At 42.7% G+C, this 22,409-nt stretch overlaps 1 protein-coding gene across 17 annotated transcripts in view; it reads left to right on the top strand.

Annotated features, from left to right (window-relative positions):
* Positions 1-393: 393 nt before the first annotated feature.
* Positions 394-22,409, top strand: part of LOC106607566 (pumilio homolog 2) — a 43,241-nt gene continuing 21,225 nt past the window's right edge. For 4 of the 17 annotated variants that reach the window (XM_014204637.3, XM_082976764.1, XM_014204636.3 and 1 more), the window contains exons 1-16: positions 603-886; positions 2,310-2,676; positions 13,816-13,884; positions 14,008-14,113; positions 15,241-15,428; positions 16,058-16,221; positions 16,494-16,797; positions 16,905-16,998; positions 17,229-17,336; positions 18,066-18,214; positions 18,388-18,505; positions 19,335-19,478; positions 19,800-20,069; positions 20,357-20,584; positions 21,449-21,716; positions 21,904-22,033. In XM_014204637.3, coding sequence (XP_014060112.1) covers positions 828-886; positions 2,310-2,676; positions 13,816-13,884; positions 14,008-14,113; positions 15,241-15,428; positions 16,058-16,221; positions 16,494-16,797; positions 16,905-16,998; positions 17,229-17,336; positions 18,066-18,214; positions 18,388-18,505; positions 19,335-19,478; positions 19,800-20,069; positions 20,357-20,584; positions 21,449-21,716; positions 21,904-22,033 — 2,766 coding nt within the window. In that variant the 5' untranslated portion in view covers positions 603-827. Of the gene's footprint in view, positions 553-602; positions 887-1,131; positions 1,681-2,309; positions 2,677-13,815; positions 13,885-14,007; positions 14,114-15,240; positions 15,429-16,057; positions 16,222-16,493; positions 16,798-16,904; positions 16,999-17,228; positions 17,337-18,065; positions 18,215-18,387; positions 18,506-19,310; positions 19,479-19,799; positions 20,070-20,356; positions 20,597-21,448; positions 21,717-21,903; positions 22,034-22,409 lie in introns of those variants that run through there. The other 13 variants (XM_014204633.3, XM_014204622.3, XM_014204632.3 and 10 more) reach the window with 9 other exon arrangements.

Raw genomic sequence — 22,409 nt, 5'->3', positions numbered from 1 at the left:
TTCCTACTGCGTCTGCCATGATGTGTTCCCATTCACAATAATCATGTTGGCGTTCCAAAATGCCTAGCTATTCATATACATCATATTGTTGCGATTTAAGTACAATTGATTGAGATAGGAGCATATGAAGTTGAGTATTAATTGGTTTTTGTTACAACTATGGAATTAGTCATATTGATTAAACATCATGAAAAATATTGATCAGCATTACTGAAATTTTACACTGGACTGACTCCCTAGTGGACTTTCATTGATACAGAGAAATCATGCATACTACATGGGAATAATTGAGAAATTATGAGTTGGTCATTTTTCATAGTCTATTTTATTATAATCGCAAACATTGGCTTGTTTGACATGTTAGTGCGCAGGTCTAACGTACAACATGCATATAGACTGCAGGGAGGGCACTAGCGTGATAGTCAAACTCCTTCATTGCACGTTCAATCGTAGCTAATCATTAAAACACCGATCTCCACGGAAACAAAACAATATACATTTCAACCACTGACATTTTGTACAAACATCGCTCTTCACTCTAAAAAACAGCGCGTGAGTATCTAAGTTTATATAATGCGATGTATTACGCATTCTCACTATTTTAAGTGTGGATTATTGCCTTGGTCGTTGAGTATTTCCCCTTTTGTTTAGCGGGTAAGGCCCCTCTGGAACTTGGAGGGGGGCCATGTTGTTAGTGTAGCTAGTTACCCAGCAATGGTGTTTTGTTAATACAGCTCACCAGACGGCATTTGTATGTTTCACTCGGTTAACAAGGTTTGCTTACTGTTCAACGGCGTGTGCACAACGGAGAGTTATGCCTTCAATGTATGCATTTATTAAACTACACTAGTGATTTTTACAGCGCTGATTTGATCAAACTGAAAAGGTAAGGGGCCTCCCTTACTCTGCCTAGCTAGCTAGGCTAGTAACTAACGAACAAATTAAACGTTGACGCTAGATTTGCAAGTGAATTGGTAACGTTAGCTAGTTATCTTGGCATCTGTCTACTGTTAGTTTAACGAACAAATGTGATAGCCAGGTAGCTAGCCATTATAGCTAATTAATATAGCTAATTATCTAGTTATCTAACTAGTTCACGAACGGTTGTTTTGCCAGTCAATGACTGTTGTTATGAGCAGGGAAGTCGTGGACGTAGCTAGCTACTGTAGTTAACTGTTCTGACGTCAGTTTCATGCTAAACTAACCGAGTCTGCAAGCTATACAGTAGACATCGTTTGTAGAGTTGGTTTTGCTAGCTAGTTAAAGTAGCCAGCTAGGTACCTAACTACTCGTGGTATTCAACATTTTCGTGAAAGCAATAACCACACAACCAACATTAACGTTCGCTAACTAGTAATCTAGAGACTCTTATGCGCCGAAATTGCCAGCTAACGTTAGCTAGCTAGCGAATGTTATCAATTTCGCGTAAAACGTGTTTGAATGACGTTACTAGCTAACGGTAGGTAGTTAAACTAACGTTAACGAACTAGATACAATATGTGGTTAACGTTAGCTAGCTACTAACTAGGTACACCGGCATTCTACACTACTACCGTGTGTAATATTTATTTAGCTAGCAAAACACACACATCCGACAACGGCGACTTCAACACTCCAGCCAGACATTCATTGTTCGATTGGCTACGCTAACAAGTTAGCTAGCTAAGTAAGCTAGCAACGGTAGGCAAGCTAGCTATCCATCTAACTTAACATTGTTTTGCTAGCTATATCAATACCGTTACATTGGTTTCCTGCTGTCTGTGATGTAGGTAGCGTATGTTCACGATTGATGTTAACCGTTAGTTAGTTAACTTTAGCTGTTTGGCTAAGAAGGCCAAAGCGCATGTTACACGGACTTTCGGGACACTTCTACAACGTAATGGAGTTAGCTAGTTAACGTTGTATAGTTAATTTAGCTTAAAATACGTTAATGTTAGCAATGTATAACAATGTAATAAATACGTTGTCTAGATAGCCAGGGAGCTAAGTCAAAGAAAGGGCAAGTAACGTCCCCAGAGAACATTGTTGCTGTTGCTAGTTAGACGATGCTTATTTATCACGCTGACAGTGCTTCCGCTGCAGTCCTGCAGACATTTCAGCTAACTTATTAAACAAATAAAATAACGGAAACTGTCGTAACGTTAGGGACCGGAAAAGTATATCGTTATTTATTTTACTAGCTACAGTTAATACACGTGTATGTTTGGTTGATTCAATATCAGAAACCTCAGCCTAATGTTTGACAAGTGCTATCCATAACCAATGTAAACCAACCCTCCTCTGACATGTACTATTTCCCCCTTCCTTAGGCTTCCCCGTGGAATGAGCATTCCATGCAGCATCCTAGGTATGAATGACGTGGCCTGGCAGGAGACACGAGGTGGGATGCTGCACACAAACGGTGCCCCTGAAGCTGGGGGCGTCAGAGTTCATGGAGGGGGTTCCCTGGCAGCCGTAGGGGGAGCAGGGCAGGGTCCCGGAGGGCCACACCCTCTGCAGGGCATGGATAGGGGCCCCAACCCCACCCCAGGCACCCCACAGCCTCCACTGAGTGGGCGCTCTCAGGACGATGCCACAGTTGGCTACTTCTTCCAGAGGCAACCTGGTGAGCAGTTGGGAGGTTGCACCCCTAGCAAGCACCGTTGGCCTACAGGAGATGGCAACCACATTGACCAGGTATGATGATTTTGTCAGGGCCAAACTGCTTTCTGTTTGGTAAAGGTACAATATTTGAATGAAGCAACTCTTAGACCTTATGCTGTTTCAGCCCCGAGCATGACTGAAATTTTACAGGTCATGCTTATGTCTACAGGTTAATTTGCATAATTTAGCGCAATTAAGTTGGCACATGTGCATTTTCGTTACTTTATCCTGTGTCTTATTTATCACACATGCACAGCGTATAGAGCCTAGTTTGAGCAGAATAATACCACCCGTCAGACAGCGAGAGCTGCTGCTTGAGTGGAACGTGTTCTTAGAAACCCAGTCATTGCACTGCAAATTGTAAATGCAATCGTGTGTTAACACTCTTGATGGCCACGGCTAAAAAGGGGATCTCAGCTTTCTAATGCTACTATTTTTATTTCTCAACTCCTAATTGAAGCCCGTGCTCCATTCGAGTGCCTAGGCAATGAATACGGTAGGTAGGCTACCAGCGCGTCACCAACCACCTTGCAATTGGAGTATGCATTGTTTGAAACCTGGATGTTTTTTACTTCATATTATGAGGCATGTCTTACCTTGCTCCAAAGTAGACAAGCCAAAATCCCATGACAGAAACATGGAGTTAATTATTTTATGAAGACTTCCTCATTTGCCATTGAAACCAGCATTTATCTCCTGTTCTATTGGTTTTCGTATCAACTTTCTTTCGTTGTCCAGAAGCCAAAGGCACAATTCTAGTTATTCTTTTTGTTGCATCTTTAGATTCCCCCTCTAATTTTAATCTCGCATATGGAACTGTTTGCATCAGGTGCGCTATTTACAGTGCCTTCAAAGTATTCACACTCTTGACTTTTTCCACATTTTGTTAAAGCCTGAACTTACATTTGTTTCAATTGTCAAATTAGAAATATGTATTAAGACCTCCCCAAAAAATGAAAAGCTTAAATGTTTTGTCAATAAGTATTCAACCCTTTTGTTATGGCAAGCCTAAATAAGTTCAGGAGAGTTAACCTCTATGGGCTAGGTGGGACGCTTGCGTCCCACCTACGTAACAGCCACTGGCAGCCTGTGGCGCGATTTTCAAAACCTTAAAAATCCTATTACTTCAATTTCTCAAACATATGACTATTTTACAGCTATTTAAAGACAAGACTCTCGTTAATCTAACCACACTGTCCGATTTCAAAAAGGCTTTACAACGAAAGCAAAACATTAGATTATGTCAGCAGAGTACCAAGCCAGAAATAATCAGACACCCATTTTTCAAGCCAGCATATAATGTCACCAAAACCCAGAAGACAGCTAAATGCAGCACTCACCTTTGATGATCTTCATCAGATGACAACCCTAGGACATTATGTTATACAATACATGCATGTTTTGTTCAATCAAGTTCATATTTATATCAAAACCAGCTTTTTACATTAGCATGTGACGTTCAGAACTAGCATACTAGCAAACTTCCGGGGAATTCGCTAACATTTTACTAAATTACTCACGATAAACGTTCACAAAAAGCATAACAATTATTTTAAGAATTATAGATACAGACCTCCTCTATGCACTCGATATGTCCGATTTTAAAATAGCTTTTTGGTGAAAGCACATTTTGCAATATTCTAAGTACATAGCCCAGGCATCACGGGCTCGCTATTTAGACACCCGGCAAGTTTAGCACTCACCATAATCATATTTACTATTATAAAAGTTTGATTACCTTTTGTTGTCTTCGTCAGAATGCACACCCAGGACTGCTACTTCAATAACAAATGTTGGTTTGGTCCAAAATAATCCATCGTTATATCCGAATAGCGGCGTTTTGTTCGTGCGTTCCAGACACTATCCGAAATAGTAAAGAAGTGTCGCGCGCATGGCGCAATTCGTGACAATAAAATTCTAAATATTCCATTACCGTACTTCGAAGCATGTCAACCGCTGTTTAAAATCAATTTTTACGCCATTTTTCTCGTAGAAAAGCGATAATATTCCGACAGGAAAGCTCCTATTCGGCAAACAGAGGAAAAAATCCCAAAGGCGGGGGCGGTCGGGTCATGCGCATAAGCCCAGTGTCCCTTGATCGGCCACTTGAGAAAGGCGATAATGTGTTTCAGCCTGGGGCTGGAATGACGACATTCTGTTTTTTCCCGGGCTCTGAGCGCCTATGGATGACGTGGGAAGTGTCACGTTAGAGCAGAGATCCTTAGTAAATGATAGAGATGGAAAAGAAGTTCAAGAAATGGTCAGACAGGCCACTTCCTGTAAAGGAATCTCTCAGGTTTTGACCTGCCATTTGAGTTCTGTTATACTCACAGACACCATTCAAACAGTTTTAGAAAATTTAGGGTGTTTTCTATCCATATGTAATAAGTATATGCATATTCTAGTTACTGGGTAGGAGTGGTAACCAGATTAAATCGGGTATGCTTTTTATCCAGCCGTGTCAATACTGCCCCCTAGCCCTAACAGGTTAATTTGCTTCACAAGTTGCATGGACTCAATCTGTGTAATAATGGTGTTTAACATCACTTTTTTTTATGGCTACCTCGTCTCTGTACCCCTCACCTACAACAATCTGTAAGGTCCCTCAGTCGAGCAGTGCATTTCAAATACAGATTCAACCACAAAGACCAGGGAGGTTTTCCAATGCCGTGCAAAGAATGGCATCTGTTGGTTGGTTGATAAACAAATAAAAAATACTTTGAATATCCCTTTGAGCATGGTGAAGTTAATAATGACAATTTGGATGGTGTATCAATACACCTAGTCACTACAAAGATACAGGCGTCCTGCCTAACTCAGTTGCCGGAGAGGAAGGAAACCGCTCAGGGATTTCACTGAGGCCCATGGTGACTTTAAAACAGTATAATGGCTATGGTAGGAGAAAACTGAGGATGGGTCAACAACATTGAAGTTACTCCACAATACTAACCTAATTGACAGAGTGAAAAGAAGGAAGCCTGTCTAAAATACAAATATTCCAAAAGATGCATCCTGTTTGCAACAAGGCACTAAAGTAATAATGCTAAAAAAAAAGTGGCAAAGCAATTAACCTTTTTTGTCCTGAATACAAAGTATTTTTGAGACAAATCCAATACAACAGAGTACCACGCTCTATATTTCCAAGCATAGTGGTGGATGCATCATGTTATGGGTATGCTTGTTAAGGACTGGAGAGTTTTTCAGGAACAAAAAAAACTGAATGGAGTTAAGCACAGGCAAAATCCTAGCGAAAAACCTGCTTCAGTCTGCTTTCCACCAGGCACTGGGAAATTAATTCACCTTTCAGCGGAACAATAACCTAAAACACAAGGCAACATCTACACTGGAGTTGCTTACCGAGAAGAAAGGAAATGTTCCTAGTTACAGTTTTGACTTAAGTCTGCTTGGAAATCTATGGAAAGACTTAAATAGTTGTCTAGCAATGATCAACAACCAATTTGACAGAGCTTGAAGAATTTTGAAAAGAATAATGTGCAAATATTGTACAATCAGGTGGGCAAAGCATTTAGACTTAACCAGAAAGACTCACAGCTGTAATCACTGCCAAAGGTGATTCTAACATACACTACATGTCAAAAGTTTGGACACCTACTCATTCAAGGGGTTTTCTTTATTTTTACTATTTTCTATATTGTCAAATAATAGTGACGACATCAAAAACTATGAAATAACACATGGAATCATGCAGTGACCCAAAAAGTGTTAAACAAATCCAAATATATTTGAGATTCTTCAAAGTAGCCACCCTTTGCCTTGATGTTTCTTTGCACACTCTTGGCATTCTCTCAACCAGCTTCATGAGGTCACCTGGAATGCATTTCAATTAACAGGTGTGCCTTGTTAGTTTGGATTTTTTTTCTCAATGTGTTTGAACCAATCAGTTGTTGTGACAAGGTAGGGGTGGTATACAAAATATAGCCCTATTTGGTAAAAGACCAAGACCATATTATGGCAAGAACAGCTCAAATAAGCAAAGGGAAACGACAGTCCATTACTTTCATACATGGTCAGTCAATCTGGAAAATGTCAAGAACTTTCAAAGTTTCTTCAAGTGCAGTCACAAAAACCATCAAGCGCTATGATGACACTGGCTCTCATGAGGACCGCCACAGGAAAGGAAGACCCAGAGTTACCTCTGCTGCAGAGGATAAGTTCATTAGTTACCAGCCTTAGAAATTGCAGGCCAAATAAATGCTTCACAGAGTTCAAGTAACACACATCTCGACATCAACTGGTCAGAGGAGACTGCGTGAATCTGGCCTCCATGGTCGAATTGCGGCAAAGAAACCACTAAAGGACACAAATGATAAGAAACTTGCTTGGGCCAAGAAACGCAAGCAATGGGCATTAAACCGGTGGAAACCTGTCCTTTGGTTTGAGTCCAAATTTTCTCTTTTTGGTTTCAACCACCCTGTCTTTGACACAGAGTAGGTGAATGGATGATCTCTGCATATGTGGTTCTCACCGTGAAGCATGGAGGTGTGGGGGTGCTTTGCTGGTGACACAGTCTGTGATTTATTTAGAATTCAAGGCACACTTAACCAGCATGGCTAACACAACATTCTGCAGCGACACGCCATCCCACCTGGTTTATGCTTAGTAGGACTTTCATTTGTTTTTCAACAGGACAATGACCCAACACACCTCCAGGCTGTGTAAGGGCGATTTGACCAAGAAGGAGAGTAACGGTGTGCTGCATCATATGACCTGACTTTCACTTTTTTTGGGATGAGTTAGACCGCAGAGTGAAGGAAAAGCAGCGAACCGGTGCTCAGCATATGTGGGAACTCCTTCAAGACTGTTGGAAATGTATTCCAGGTGAAGCTGGTTGAGACAATGTGTGCAATGCTGTCATCAAGGCAAAGGGTGTCTACTTTGAAGAATCTCAATTACAAAATATATTTTCATTTTAACACTTTTTGGGTTACTACATTATTCCATATGTTTCATACTGTTGATGTCTAAATTATTATTCTACAATGTAGAAAATAGTAAAAATTCAGACAGACCTACTCATTCAAGGGTGTCTGAATTTTTGACTGGTGCTGCTGTATATAAACTCAGGGGTGTGAATACTTATGTAAATGAGATTTGTTTAATTTTTAATACAGTTGCAAACATTTCTAAACAGATTTTCACTTTGTCATTATGGGTTATTGTGTGAGTGTGTAGAGGGGAGATCGACTTGGATCAATTTTGAATTCAGTCTGGAACACGTGGAATAAGTCAAGGGGTATGATTACCTTCTGAAGGCACTGTATAGAAAGGTATTCTCCTGCGAATTGCATTTTGGCAAATGTTTGAAATTCTTTTACATTTGCTGCGTCATTACAGTAGTTCTATGTTCCATAATAAATCCTTTTGGCTGTGAGACAATTGGCTTGCCACTGCATGTTTCAATTAACCTCTGAAAATGTTAAATTCCTTGTATGTATGTATGTATGTATGCATAGTGTTTTCAATTGGTCACATTATTTTACTATTTGCTAAAAAATGACCTGTTAACAAGGTTAGGTTAGTCGGCAGCAAAATTGACTGAAATTTGTATCCCTAGTTAAAAATATTTTTCAAAGTTGAGTGCAAGTTTTTAAAGTTTAGGTTCCATTCCCAGGAAACACCCAGCTTGTAGACAACTGACTTTGGTTGTGTGTAAAGGGGGAGGGGGGTCTCAGTCAGTGATCTCTCGCACAAGGGTATAGGCTTCTCTTATATCTAACACGGAACCCAAACCGGCTGCGCCATCATGCGCAAATTTATTTTGTCCCCCTACACCAAACGCGATCACGACACGCAGGTTAAAATATCAAAACAAACTCTGAACCAATTACATTAATTTGGGGACAGGTCGAAAAGCATTAAACATGTATGGCAATTTAGCTAGTCAGCTTGCACTTCCTAGCTAATTTGTCCTATTTAGCTAGCTTGCTGTTGCTAGCTAATTTGTTCTGGGACATAAACATTGAGTTATTTTACCTGAAATGCACAAGGTCCTCTACTCTGACAATTAATCCACACATAAAACTGCCAACTGAATCGTTTCGTTTCTAGTCATCTCTCCTCCTTCCAGGCTTTTTCATCTTTGAACTTATATGGTGATTGGCATCTACACTTTCATAGTATTACCACGACAACTGGCAAAACAGTTCGTCTTTCAATCACCCATGTGGGTATAACCAATGAGGAGATGGCACGTGGGTACCTGCTTCTATAAACCAATGAGGAGATGGGAAAGGCAGGACTTGCAGCGCGATCTGCGTCAGAAATAGTAATGACTTCTATTTTAGCCCTTGGCAACGCAGATGCTCGTTGGTGTAGGTGCAATTTTTTTATATATATATATATTCCAAAATTTATTTTGCAACGTTCGGGCGACGCGAGCGGTTTAGTCAGGGTATAATGTCAATGACTTACAAAGGGGAAAATAACATCTATTTTGTCTAGGGATGTTAGCTGCTTATCGGTCTATAGTTTAATTTGCACAATTTAGTGGAATTAATTTGCCTCGTGTGTTTTTCATTAGTAGTCATGTATCTTATCACTCGCACAGCATAGAGGCCATTCCCCTCCTCAAACTAGGCTGTCACTTGTTTTGACAGTACGAGAGCATCCTCAAAGCTTGTACTGGAGTGAAATGTGCTTCTATAAGCCCAGTCATTGCACAACAAATAACATCCGAGAGCCCTGCTTGAATAATGCAACGCGGCATGTAAAAATGTTGCAACTGTTAATTACTGTCTGCAAAACTAGATTCATTACAGGCTTGAACACTTTACAATGCAAGAAGATACCAGTAGCTTCCAGTTTTGTAGACTTACCTACCTTAGTAGGTTTCAGCTGAAGCCATCATCAATTCACTACCCTAGTACTTTGATAATAGACCATTCAAAATATGGTGATTTCAAAGCTGATTGTCATTGCCACTAACTTTATTCATTCACTTCTTCTCTCACACTGAAGGACATCATTAGGTCTTAGAGACAAACACATTATTTTAGATTTTTTTATAAAACATGCGGTTGTTTCATATGAAGAAATGTTGATCAGTACAATAAGTCCCATATGGAAGGGTAACATCTGTAGCCCCATGAAATCAGCCAAAACAAGCAAAATAACTTAATGCATGCACACTCGTATTGAATATGCATTCAACGGTATTGTGGATTGGCTAAGCTTCATCTTGATTTACCCAGTTTATCAATACAGATTTACCATTAAATATGAATGTACTTTGTTTATACAATCAATTTGACTTTGGTATAAAAAAAAATGCCACGGGTCATGTCCTTGTTGGTGCGACCAAATCATGTGCTGGTGCCATCAACTGAAAGTTGGTAGCACCAGTGGCAAAGGTTTGCCTCGAACCCTGGTAAGTGATTTCTATATTACTTTTCAATGAACAGGTTAATTTATTTAGACTCTTAATGTTGACCAATAAAATGTCAATGTGTGACGTTTTATAGGAACCTTGCAAGTCTACAGGAGTTGGCATTCATTTGCTTTCTTCCAATTTTGTTATGGTGTCCTACATAAGGGACGTGAGTCATTTCCCGTATGATTGATTGAGGATCTCCATATTGCAAATGTACGGTCCCTTAATAGACGTCCGCGGCTGTTATTAAAATAGGCCGACGACCGCAGGTTGTCCCCCAGGGCCCGGTCTTCTTCTGGGAAGTCATCAAATAAAGTCTAGGACATTTAGTTTCCGCATTACACATTTTTTGTATTTTGACATTCTTCTGCTGTACTGGAAAAGGCTGTATATTGCAAATGGACATGGCTGTTTTCTCAAACGGAAAAGACTTCGAAGACAACTTGGTGAGCACAGGTTTGGCCAAATGTACTTTCAGCCCAGAACCAAGATGGAGTTGGTCTCAACGCTCTGAGTTAATCACATTTTCTGGGATTAAAGGTAGAAATCGGTAATACAGCACTAATTTGACCGCTTCATGTCAAAGTACATAAACCTGCGGTGTAAGGAAAGATAAATGGCTGGTTCTCTTTATCGTAATTTAAGCGAAATCGTTAAACAAGTGTTTATTTTGTTTGTTGTTTTCCCCCCCCAAAAAAGATATAGATCCAGTTGCGGCGCGTTAAGGTGGGTTTCGTAGCTCGACGTGATTTTCTGTACACACACACACTCAATGTGGAGTGACACAGTGTGGGTCTTAGACACACAGAGCCTGCAATAGTTACCTGTGTTCGAACCATCAGACCTAGAGCTCTGAAACTTTATGAACCTGTTCTAGAGCTTAAGTCAGTTGTGCACGGTGAGTTATGTGGCTCTAGAAGGTTCTCAGACCGAGAAACAGCCTAGTCCATTTGCAATAACTTCAAATCATTTTTAATGTCGCGAAAATGACATTAGAAAAGTCCCAGAATCACAAGACTAGGTGCATTGAAACCGCCTCAGCCCATAGACGACCCTAAAGTTTCTGTCCGATAGCTCTTTCTGGGACCCCGAAGCAACGCCCGGGAAAAAGGGAATTTTCAGCACTAATTAAGGTCGCTGCTCGGGCCTATTGACCTATTGACCCGACACTCCGGATTCGGGGTCGCCTCAGCTAGGCCTACACACAATGTCAGAACTGGACCCACAGCTCGAAAATAAATAACTTTTTGAAATATATATATATATATATATTTCTTAATGGTTTTAACAGAAGGTGCTATGATTTGTGGGCCGGCTCTGAAATATGTGAGTTGGCTTCTAAAAGAGTTGGACAAAGTGAGTTTGGTGTCAGTATGTCTTATTGACTGACTGAATGGCTGACTTGATGGCAGTATAATATGTTGGCATTGTACATTTTTATAATCCAATTGGACAGTGTCCATTACACACATGCTATATTGTCAGTGTGAACATGCTCTTCTGCAAGTTGACCGTGTCCATTGCCAATATATATCCATAAGGACTTCCCATTACCAAATGGACATGCTGAATCAACGAGAAATTCTTACTTCCTAAGATCAAACATGACAAGTAGACTTTCTAGGTTGGTTCAGGGCTTAATGTATATGCCATTTGGACATGGTTCGTTGACTTTTGGGTTCGGAAGCTGACTTCCTATGATAATATACAGTGAGGGGGAAAAGTATTTGATTCCCCTGCTGATTTTGTACGTTTGCCCACTGACAAAGAAATGATCAGTCTATAATTTTTATGGTAGGTTTATTTGAACAGTGAAAGACAACATAACAAAATCCAGAAAAACGCATGTTAAAAATGTTATAAATTGATTTGCATTTTAATGAGGGAAATAAGTATTTGACCCCCTCTCAATCAGAAAGATTTCTGGCTCCCAGGTGTCTTTTGTACAGGTAACGAGCTGAGATTAGGAGCACACTCTTAAAGGGAGTGCTCCTAATCTCAACTTGTTACCTGTATAAAAGACACCTGTCCACAGAAGCAATCAATCAATCAGATTCCAAACTCTCCACCATGGCCAAGACCAAAGAGCTCTCCAAGGATGTCAGGGACAAGATTGTAGACCTACACAAGGCTGGAATGGGCTACAAGACCATCGTCAAGCAGCTTGGTGAGAAGGTGACAGCAGTTGGTGCGATCATTCGCAAATGGAAGAAGCACAAAAGAACTGTCAATCTCCCTCAGCCTGGGGCTCCATGCAAGATCTCACCTTGTGGAGTTGTAATGATCATGAGAACGGTGAGGAATCGGCCCAGAACTACACGGGAGGATCTTGTCAATGATCTCAAGGCAGCTGGGACCATAGTCACTAAGAAAACAATTGATAACACACTATGCCGTTAAGGACTGAAATCCTGCAGCGCCCGCAAGGTCCCCCTGCTCAAGAAAGCACATATACATGCCCGTCTGAAGCTTGCCAATGAACATCTGAATGATTCAGAGGACAACTGGGTGAAAGTGTTGTGGTCAGATGAGACAAATGGAGCTCTTTGGCATCAACTCAACTCGCCGTGTTTGGAGGAGGAATGCTGCCTATGACCTCAAGAATACCATCCCCACCGTCAAACATGGAGATGGAAACATTATGCTTTGGGGGTGTTTTTCTGCTAAGGGGACAGGACAACTTCACTGCATCAAAGGGACGATGGACGGGGCCATGTACCGTCGAATCTTGAGTGAGAAGCGCCTTCCCTCAGCCAGGGCATTGAAAAATGGGTCAGCATGACAATGACCCAAAACACACGACCAAGGCAACAAAGGAGTGGCTCAAGAAGAAGCACATTAAGGTCCTGCAGTGCCCTAGCCAGTCTCCAGACCTTAATCCCATAGAAAATCTGTGGAGGGAGCTGAAGCTTCGAGTTGCCAAACGTCAGCCTCGAAACCTTAATGACTTGGAGAAGATCTGCAAAGAGGAGTGGGACAAAATCCCTCCTGAGATGTGTGCAAACCTGGTGGCCAACTACAAGAAACATCTGACCTCTGATTGCCAACAAGGGTTTTGCCACCAAGTACTAAGTCATGTTTTACAGAGGGGTCAAATACTTATTTCCCTCATTTAAAATGCAAATCATTTTATAAAATTTTGACATGTGTTTTTCTGGATTTTTTTTTTTTTCTGTCTCACTGTTCAAATATACCTACTATTAAAATTATAGACTGATCATTTCTTTGTAAGTGGGAAAATGTACAAAATCAACAGGGGATCAAATACTTTTCCCCCTCACTGTATGGCACATGGACAAACTCAATGAAATAAGAGACCATACTGTCCATACGGTTACTACATATGTGTAATTTTACAAAAAAAATCGGTCCAAAAAGCAGTTTTTATCAGGGTTTAAAATTGTGAAAAGAAATTGAGATTTTGACAATTTTACCCATAGGACTTGACTTTGTGACCATTTCCCATATGAAATCCTATGGTGGAGTGCTCGTCACCTTTGGGATTTTTGGAGTATGGCATTTGCCATGTTGCGCTTGCAATGTGTTTTTGATGAACTGCCGTCCATTTGAGTGGTATTTGCGATTGTGTATATGGTTTGCCCAATGCCAGTAAGATGCCATTCATTTTTGGCCATTTCATGGGGGTCTTACCAAAACTAGCCTATTACGAATAAGGATACCATATTCACTGGGTCGAAGTGTGTGTGTGTGTGTGTGTGTGTGTGTGTGTGTGTGTGTGCTGTAACTGTCTAAAGGATATATATATTTTTTTCCTATTTCAGGTTCGCACTGTGGATGAGATGAACTATGGTTTTCAAGCCCTTGCTTTGGAGTCCAGGGGCATGGGTGAGGTAGGTTGAGATATGCCACATTGCAAGTTTCTTCCCCGTAAACTTAGGTTCTGTGCTACATCTTCCATTGAAGTCTTCCGGAATGTTGAATGTTCAAGTTGCCTTTTTGCCTTCTCTTTACAGATGCTGCCAGCAAAGAAACTGTGGGATTCGGATGAATTGGCCAAGGATGGAAGGAAAGGGATGCTCCTTGGAGAGGAGTGGAGGGTGAATGCCTGGGGATCTTCTCGTGAGTAGTTTTCTGTGCCTCTGCTTGTCTTACTATGCGTTTTACCCTCAGGTTTTTGAGAACCGCAATGACTGGAAGTCTGTCGATCTGCTAGCAGATCGACAATGACTTGAAATCTGTGGTTAACGCTAGTTAGCATTGGCTCGCAAACATGCATAACTTTCTTCATACTGGACACAGAGACATACACATGGTATCTATGAGTTCATCTGACTCGGGGGTAGTACCAAAATTGCCAATTCAACCCAAAATCAAAATATCCTATGCATAAATAGATAGTAGGCTTGGCCCGTATCCAGCTTCATTACCGAACCTTTGCCATCCAGGGATATCCAGAAATACTGGCACTGAACACAACTGCCGCTGTTTACAAACCGCACTGTCTGTAGATTTTCAATACCTTGCTGGCTTGTGTGCTATGCCACTGCTGCTTATAATAATAATAAATAATAATAATAATATGTCAAATCATATCCAGCTCAGGGTTCCAGATATGCATTTGAAGGTCTCTATGCTGACCTTTTTTACAAGGAGCATGCATGCGCCTAAAGTAATAAAAATAAAAGTTTTTATTCCATACTTCTAACTAGATCACCTGGCGCATGCTGCACAACCATGAGTGACTCACAAGGCTCTGGTCTTGCATCGTTGTGTGCTTGTAAACAAAACGTGACTGGGGACCACCGGTTAACTTCAGAATAAAAAATTGTGACCAGTGAAATGAACGCGATCAGTTTTATCTCCTAATGTTTTCAATGAGTTGACTGCAAGTATTTACTTAAAGTAGCAAAAAACTATTCAAGAGAAGAAAAAAAACTTCAAAGAAATAGTTTCAACGGTATTGATGATATGGAAAAACCCTCCCATGTCTATTTCCAAATACCCCGGTACACCGCCCCAGCCTAACAAATAGCCTTAAAGTTTAGTGCGTGAAATTGAAGTACTGCATTTACTACTCAGTTCAACTGGTACCATCAAGACCATGCAGATAGCTTTTTCAAGAAACATGCTGAAACTCTAAATCTCCTTTTGTTGAATGCTTGGTCAACGCTGTCTTCCTATTATGATCATGTGTCAGTCCTTGATGTCTCTATTCTTTGCTCCACCCCCATTCCTCTGATGAGCAGATCACTCAGTGTCCCAGCCTATCATGGTGCAGCGGCGACCCGGACAGGGTTTCCATGGGAACGGAGATGCCAGCTCTGTGCTGTCCCCTCGCTCTGAGGGCGGAGGCCTGGGAGTGAGCATGGTGGAGTACGTCCTGAGCTCCTCCCCCGGCGACAAGATGGATGGCCGCTATAGGAACGGTGGCTATGTAAGTCTTTCTGCCAAGGTCTCTTTTGCTCTTTTCTTTTCGCCGATCCACTCAGAACCCAGAGAATACCTACATCAGGCTCAATAGATGAGTTGGCTGACAATGTCACAAATGATGTACTCGCTTCAATGGGGCAGATGTCTTTGGGTTATGATTATGGATGACCGCATGGCTAGCAACAAGGATAAGCTGCCATGTGGGAAATCGTAGGTAGCTTGTTTCTGCTACTTTTTGATACCATCTTGTTCTTGATACCATGTCTTGTTTTGACTGTCACATCTATGCCAATATGGCCCAAAATTTGCTAGCGAACCAACAGCTAATGATGTATTTGAGACAACGTGTGCATGTTTATTTGTTTTCAATAAACATTGGAATCAAAATATAGTTTAAATGTTGTCAACAATCTAAGCCAACCTCATCTGTGTTTCCCCCATAGTTGTGCACGTGTCGGTTTTGTGCCTAACCAATCAACCAGTCTATAGTGATACAAAAATTGTTTAGAATTATTCCAGAAATGCAACTTCAAATGATCTTATTGCTTAGTGTTTGGCTCTGCTCTCATGTTCTCCAATGGAGTATTGCGTCACTTTGGAGAAACAAGCCTCAAATTTTGGGTGGTTTTGCAGGGCGGAGTGGACGTTGACACGGACAGGAGGGAGAAGGGCGACGCGCAAGACAAGACGTCTCCGTTCGAAGAGGACAAAAGCCCTGAAATGAAAGTGGGGGAGGAGAGTGACGCCAATGGGAGAGGCCTGCTCAACGGCATGGACAGAGACTGCAAAGACTTCAAGTACAGTTCCCTGTTAATGGTTATTTGGGGGTGAATGGGGGTCATGAAATAATCATAAGATGGATTTACCAATCCTTCACTGCACTTGTGGTTTCCTCTGGAAAATGAAATACATATTTTAATTGAATTATGCAGATAAGACATTCAAGTCACTTCCAAGCTGTATTAGATTATTATTTTTTGGGTTCAGGCAGTCAATGTCATTGAGACTTTGCATGGAGACAGTTGTGAACAAAGCCTCAAAGACCATATCGTCACATGTACTTCTCCAGCCCCACCCCAGGAAGTCGCCAGGCCTCCCCGATTGAGGCGGTGGAGAGGATGGGTCCCGGCCAGGCCGGGCTGGAGATAATGACTCAGCACCACGCACAGCACCATGCCCTGCAGCCCCAGAATCCAGCCCAGAACAAGCCCCAGCAGCAGGAGGACTTCCAGAGCCAGGAGACTCAGAACATAGGCAGCATGGAGCAGCAGCAGGGCGTGGAGTCCCTCCAGTTCGACTACGCTGGCAACCAGATCCAGGTGGACTCCTCTGGCACCCCAGTCGGCCTGTTTGACTACAACTCCCAGCAGCAGGTGGGTTGAGCTAGGGACCAGATTTCTATCAATGCATAGATAAACCTGCTTGAGAGGTGTGGAAACTGCCGTAGAACAAGTTACACACTTTAATGTCTGTTTTCCAGTTGTTTCAGCGGTCCAACCATCTGACTGTCCAGCAGCTCACTGCTGCCCAGCAGCAACAGTATGCCCTGGCTGCTGCCCAGCAACAACACCTTGGTAAGTTGTAGCTTTATTACTATAGACAGTGTATGTACTGTGGATTTATTTATACATCTACTTGGCTCCAAATGGTACACATGCAGACAAGGATTAGAGCATGTTTGTGCAAGATTTGGTAGTCATAGTTTTTTGTAAGTGAAAAATGTACAGAATGCCATACTAGTTTGAGTTTGACGGCTGTTTGATGTGTTATTCAATATGCATGCATGGCTTACTGTTTTCTCCAGCCGGCCTTGCTCCCGCGTTCGTGCCTAACCCATACATCATCAATGCTGGACCCCCTGGAGCCGACCCCTACACCGCTGCAGGACTTGCCGCAGCAGCTACACTTGCCGGTTAGCAATCCACACACACATACAGCGGTGGGAAAAGTACCCAATTGTTATACTTGAGTAAAAGTAAAGATACCTTCATACAAAATGACTCAAGTGAAAGTCACCCAGTAAAATCTTACTTGGGTAAAAGTATTTAGTTTTAAATATACTTAAGTATCAAAGTACATGTATAAATAATTTCAAATTCTTTATATTAAGCAAAGCAGACTGCCACATTTTCAATTTTATGTACAGATGGCCAGGGCCAACTCCAAAACTAAGACATCATTTACAAACAAAGCATGTATTTAGTGAGTCCGCCAGATCAGAGGCAGTAGGGATGACCAGGGATGTTATCTTGATAAGTGTGTCAATTAGATAATTTTCCTGTCCTGCTAAGCATTCAAAATCTAATGTACTTTTTGGGTGTCAGGGAAAATGAATGGAGTAAAAAGTACATAATATTGTTTAGGAATGTGGTAAAGTAAAAGTTGTCAAAAATATAAATACTTCCCTTCCCCTCCAAAAAATACTTAAGTAAAAATATTTGAAAGTACTACTTAAGTATTTTACATCACTGCACACATGCACTGTACTCATACATGGCACCCTTTTCACTCAATGTGTACCGTTAATAGCTTCTTGATCCACACTAATGTAACAATCTTCTACTTTAATGAATGCAACAATTGTATCAAATTGTTCATGCCACAGGTTTGGTAGTAGTAACTGAGGACTCCCTTCCCTTAGGGCCTACAGTGGTTCCCCCCCAGTACTATGGTGTTCCTTGGGGCGTGTACCCTGCCAACCTCTTCCAGCAACAGGCGGCGGCTGCGGCTGCCAGTCACAACGCTAACCAGCAGGCATCCAATCAGGGACCAGGGCCGGGACAGCAACAGGTAAATTAATTCTCCAGTTACCTGCTGTTAGTTGGTGAAATGCTTAAGTGTTAATGATGGAGAATTTAAAGTGATAATGATTGTATTTGGCACATGTGACAAATTGTTTGATTTGATCTTATTTGTCATTGCAGTCATTTTTTATTGAGGTTAGGTTGCTCTTCTCTCTCCAGGTGATGCGTGCTGGGAACAACCAGCGCCCCCTCACCCCTGGTCAGGGCCAGCAAAGCCAGCAGGACTCCCTGGCAGCAGCCGCCGCCAACCCGGCCCTCGCTTATGCTGGTATGCCAGGTCGGTGACACTATACACAGAGTAGCGTTAGTTTAGGAGCAGACATAAGGGCTTTTAACACTGCCAAACCAAGCTGTACTGAGCAGGCCTGGTTAAGCATCTACTTAGGCTGTGTCTAGACTTGACAGTTCATGCAGCTTTATTTTTCTGATCATAGAGTTCTGATCATGGAATTCCCAACGCATCATGCATCTACACCTACATTTTAAATGTGTTTACGGTGTGTCCGGATTCCCTTTCCCCACGCTATATTCAAATGCCAGTATGCATTCTACAAAAGGTGCGATAAGGCTAAAAATGATAAAACGACTACTGATGGCAGTAGCGAACTACTGTAGCTTACTAGTCAGCTAACCTCTAAAGCTAGCCAGCAAGTTAGCAAGCAGCAATAAAAGGGATTGCAAATGGGTTAGAATAACTAGCCCAAAACTTTTTTTATTCTCTAAATATTAGCTAGCTGGCTCGCATTTGATGCCAGCAAACGCATTCCTCACATGCTAGGAACGCATTTCTTCCATTATAATGAAAGATGCCTCTCGGTCTCAAAACAGGTTTTCTGGATGAGGTTTTCTGGATGAGTTCTGATGACGTCGCTCACTGTATTCGCTTTCGGTAGCCTGATTGCTTCCAGACTGAGAATATTCATTCATACTGTTGGAATACCTTTTGTGTGCATACTCGTTCAACCTGCCTTTCTCTTGCTAATGATTATGGTGCAATAAGATAGCTCCTCTTCAGTGCCCTCACGCTCCCTCTCATAGATCACACACTCCTGGCTGGTTTTCATAAGTGCGTTTCCCCTCAGTGTGTCTGTCTCCTGCCCACCCAGGTTACCAGATGCTGGCCCCCGCTGCTTACTACGACCAGAATGGAACCCTGGTGATGGCCTCCGGAGCCCGTGGCGGTCTGGGAGGGCCTGTCCGCCTGGTCCAAACCCCGCTTCTCATCAACCCACAGGCCGCAGCGCAGGCTGGTGAGTACCAAGGGTTGTCTGGCCCCATGCTTTCGTAATGTTGCAGTGTGGGAAATTGTGTATTTTAAAGGAGGCTTAGCAGCCAGTGGAATGAGTGCCACATTTAGTGTGAACACACTGTGCTTGTGAAAATTTGTCAGGATTTTATAATCTCCAGACTCACACTTGCAATGACGTGAATTAATTGCTAATGCCGATGGGGCTGTCCCACAGTTTTATGGCACTAACCCACCTCATGTCCTCTCCCAATGGGCACCACACTGAGCCATGTTGACCTAGTTTTGATCTCTTTTCATCCCTCTCCTCTCTCCCTCCATTTAGCCGCTGCGGCGTCAGCGTCAGGCTCGGGCAACAACATGTCGGGCCCTCAGCCCAACGGCCTATACCGCTCCATGCCGCAACAGCAGCCCCAGAACCAGGGCCTGCCCTCCAGCTCCTTCTATGGCTCCGCGTCGGTGCCGGCCAGCTCCCAGAGCAGCTCCCTGTTCTCCCACACATCCCAGGCTCCGCCGCCCACCTCCTCCCTGGGCTTTAGTGGCACCGGCGGCTCCCTGGGCCTGGGCTCGGCGCTCGGAGGCTTCGGATCCTCAGGTTAGTGGAGAAGGAACTTGCAGCTTCAGGTTAATCATTGTACATATGCAAAAAGCATGTATAAAATGTTATGTCATACACCACAAAAAAAGTATACTTTCCTCTTGGCAATTAACTGAGTTTTTCAAGATAATGCATTCGTCACAGTGAGAAATGTAAATATCTGTTCCCCCGCTGTGTTCTTTCTCTCTACTCCCTCTTTTTTTTTTTTTTTTTTTTTTTTTTTTATAAAATAAAAATCCCCCTCCTAATTTCAGTCTTCATCTCTCTCTCTCTCCCTCCCGTAGTGTCAAGCTCTACCAGCAGCAGCGTCTCTCGCCGAGACTCCCTGCTGGCAAGCTCTGACCTGTACAAGCGTGGCGGCAGCAGCCTCACCCCCATTGGCCAGCCCTTCTACAACAGCCTAGGCTACTCCTCCTCGCCCAGTCCCATTGGCCTAACTCCGGGCCACTCCCCCCTCACACCCCCACCTTCTCTGCCATCCTCTCACGGCTCCTCCTCCAGCCTTCACCTGGGTAAGGCCGCAAGTAATTATTATTTTTTCAATCTTTTTTTATTCGAGCATATACAGTTGCGGCCAAATATATTGGCACCCTTGCACTTTCTTTAAATAATTCACTATTTCTTCGCAAATAAGTTGAAATTGGAAGAAACTTTTGGTCTCCTCGCCTTATTGGATTTAATATTGCAGGAACACATTGTATTTGGGGGAACTTGGGTTAACCTTTTTTTGGGGGGGGGGAATAAAGACCCAAGGCCACGATAACATTATTAGCACCCTGGAAGTAGTACACCCCAGAGGGGAGCACAGCCTTGGGCCAAAATAACTGCAAACAAGCACTACTTGTTGCTATCAATGAGCTAGCTACTCCTTTCTACTGGCAATTTGGTATACTCTTTAACAGCAGCAAACAGTGCCTTCAACCAACTGCTGTTTTCAGATTTTGCCATAGGGTTTTGCTGGCCATTTCAAAACAGTCCATTTGTTTCTTGAACCATTCCTGGGTGCTTTTGGATGTGTGTTTGGGGTCCACAGAACATTTTCCCAGGATTTAAGCTTTTGAGAAGTTCTTGTCTCCTTCAGCAGTGGGGTTTACCAAATGAAGCATTCAAAGAAAAGAACACCCAATGCTTTGGAAAATTATTTGACAAATATGGAATTAAGAAAAGTGCAAGGGTACCGATATATATTTTACACTAAACTATACATGAACTTCACTCAACCACTACTCTGTGTGACTGTGCTGCTGTACATGCAACATCTGTAGAAATGGGACTAGAGTGGGTATTCAAGTTAATGTAGTGAGGGTTGAAAAATTATATTTCTATGGCAACACCTATTCATCGTTTTGTTCCGCCCTGGCATCCCCAACCCCCAGGCGGCCTGACGAACGGCAGTGGGCGCTACATCTCAGCGGCGCCGGGTGCGGAGGCAAAGTATCGCAGCGCAGGAGCCACCTCCAGCCTGTTCAGCTCCAGCAGCCAGCTGTTCCCCCCGTCGCGGCCCCGCTACAGCCGCTCGGACGTCATGCCCAGCGGGCGAAGCCGCCTGCTGGAGGACTTCCGCAACAACCGCTTCCCCAACCTGCAGCTGCGTGACCTGCCCGGCCACATGGTGGAGTTCTCCCAGGACCAGCACGGCTCCAGGTGGGTGATAGACGTACGGCTCAACGGGGACACACACACACAAAGTGATACACAAACACATCCTCTGCTGCATATTACGCCCTCCTATCATGCTCTTGAGACACTTCCTTATCACTATATGATGTTTGTGTTACCACTAAAATTCCCTTCCCATGTCCCTCCTTCCTCTTCCCCCCTCTGTCTCCAGGTTCATCCAGCAAAAGCTGGAGAGGGCCACCCCCGCCGAGAGGCAGATGGTGTTTGGGGAGATCCTGCAGGCGGCCTATCAGCTGATGACCGACGTGTTTGGCAACTACGTCATCCAGAAGTTCTTTGAGGTGGGGACCGTTGTCACAGTTGTAAGGTTACATTTGATGGTACTTGGGATACTTGTGTCATCATTGAATCATAACCATGCCAACTTTTGATGTTGCCTTCAACCAGTATGTGTCTGATTTTAGCTTTTTACTAACACCAATTTTGCTGATTTTTATATACGTGTGTGTGTGTGTGTTGTGTGTGGTTAATCATGATGTGGTTGTCTGAATGACTTGGGATGCACCTATTGTAAGTTAATGTGGATAAGAGCATTGCTTTGAAATGCATACGGTACTAGCCAAAAGTTTGGACACTTACTCATTCAAGGGGTTTTCTTTATTTTTACTATTTTCTACATCGTAGAATAATAGTGCAGACATCAAAACTATTAAATAA

This window comes from Salmo salar, chromosome 06 (genome assembly GCF_965601325.2).
Source record: "Salmo salar chromosome 06, fSalSal1, whole genome shotgun sequence".
Classification (NCBI taxonomy): domain Eukaryota; kingdom Metazoa; phylum Chordata; class Actinopteri; order Salmoniformes; family Salmonidae; genus Salmo; species Salmo salar.
The sequence above is the reverse complement of the archived record's forward strand: the minus strand, read 5'-3'. Positions and strand labels throughout refer to the sequence as shown.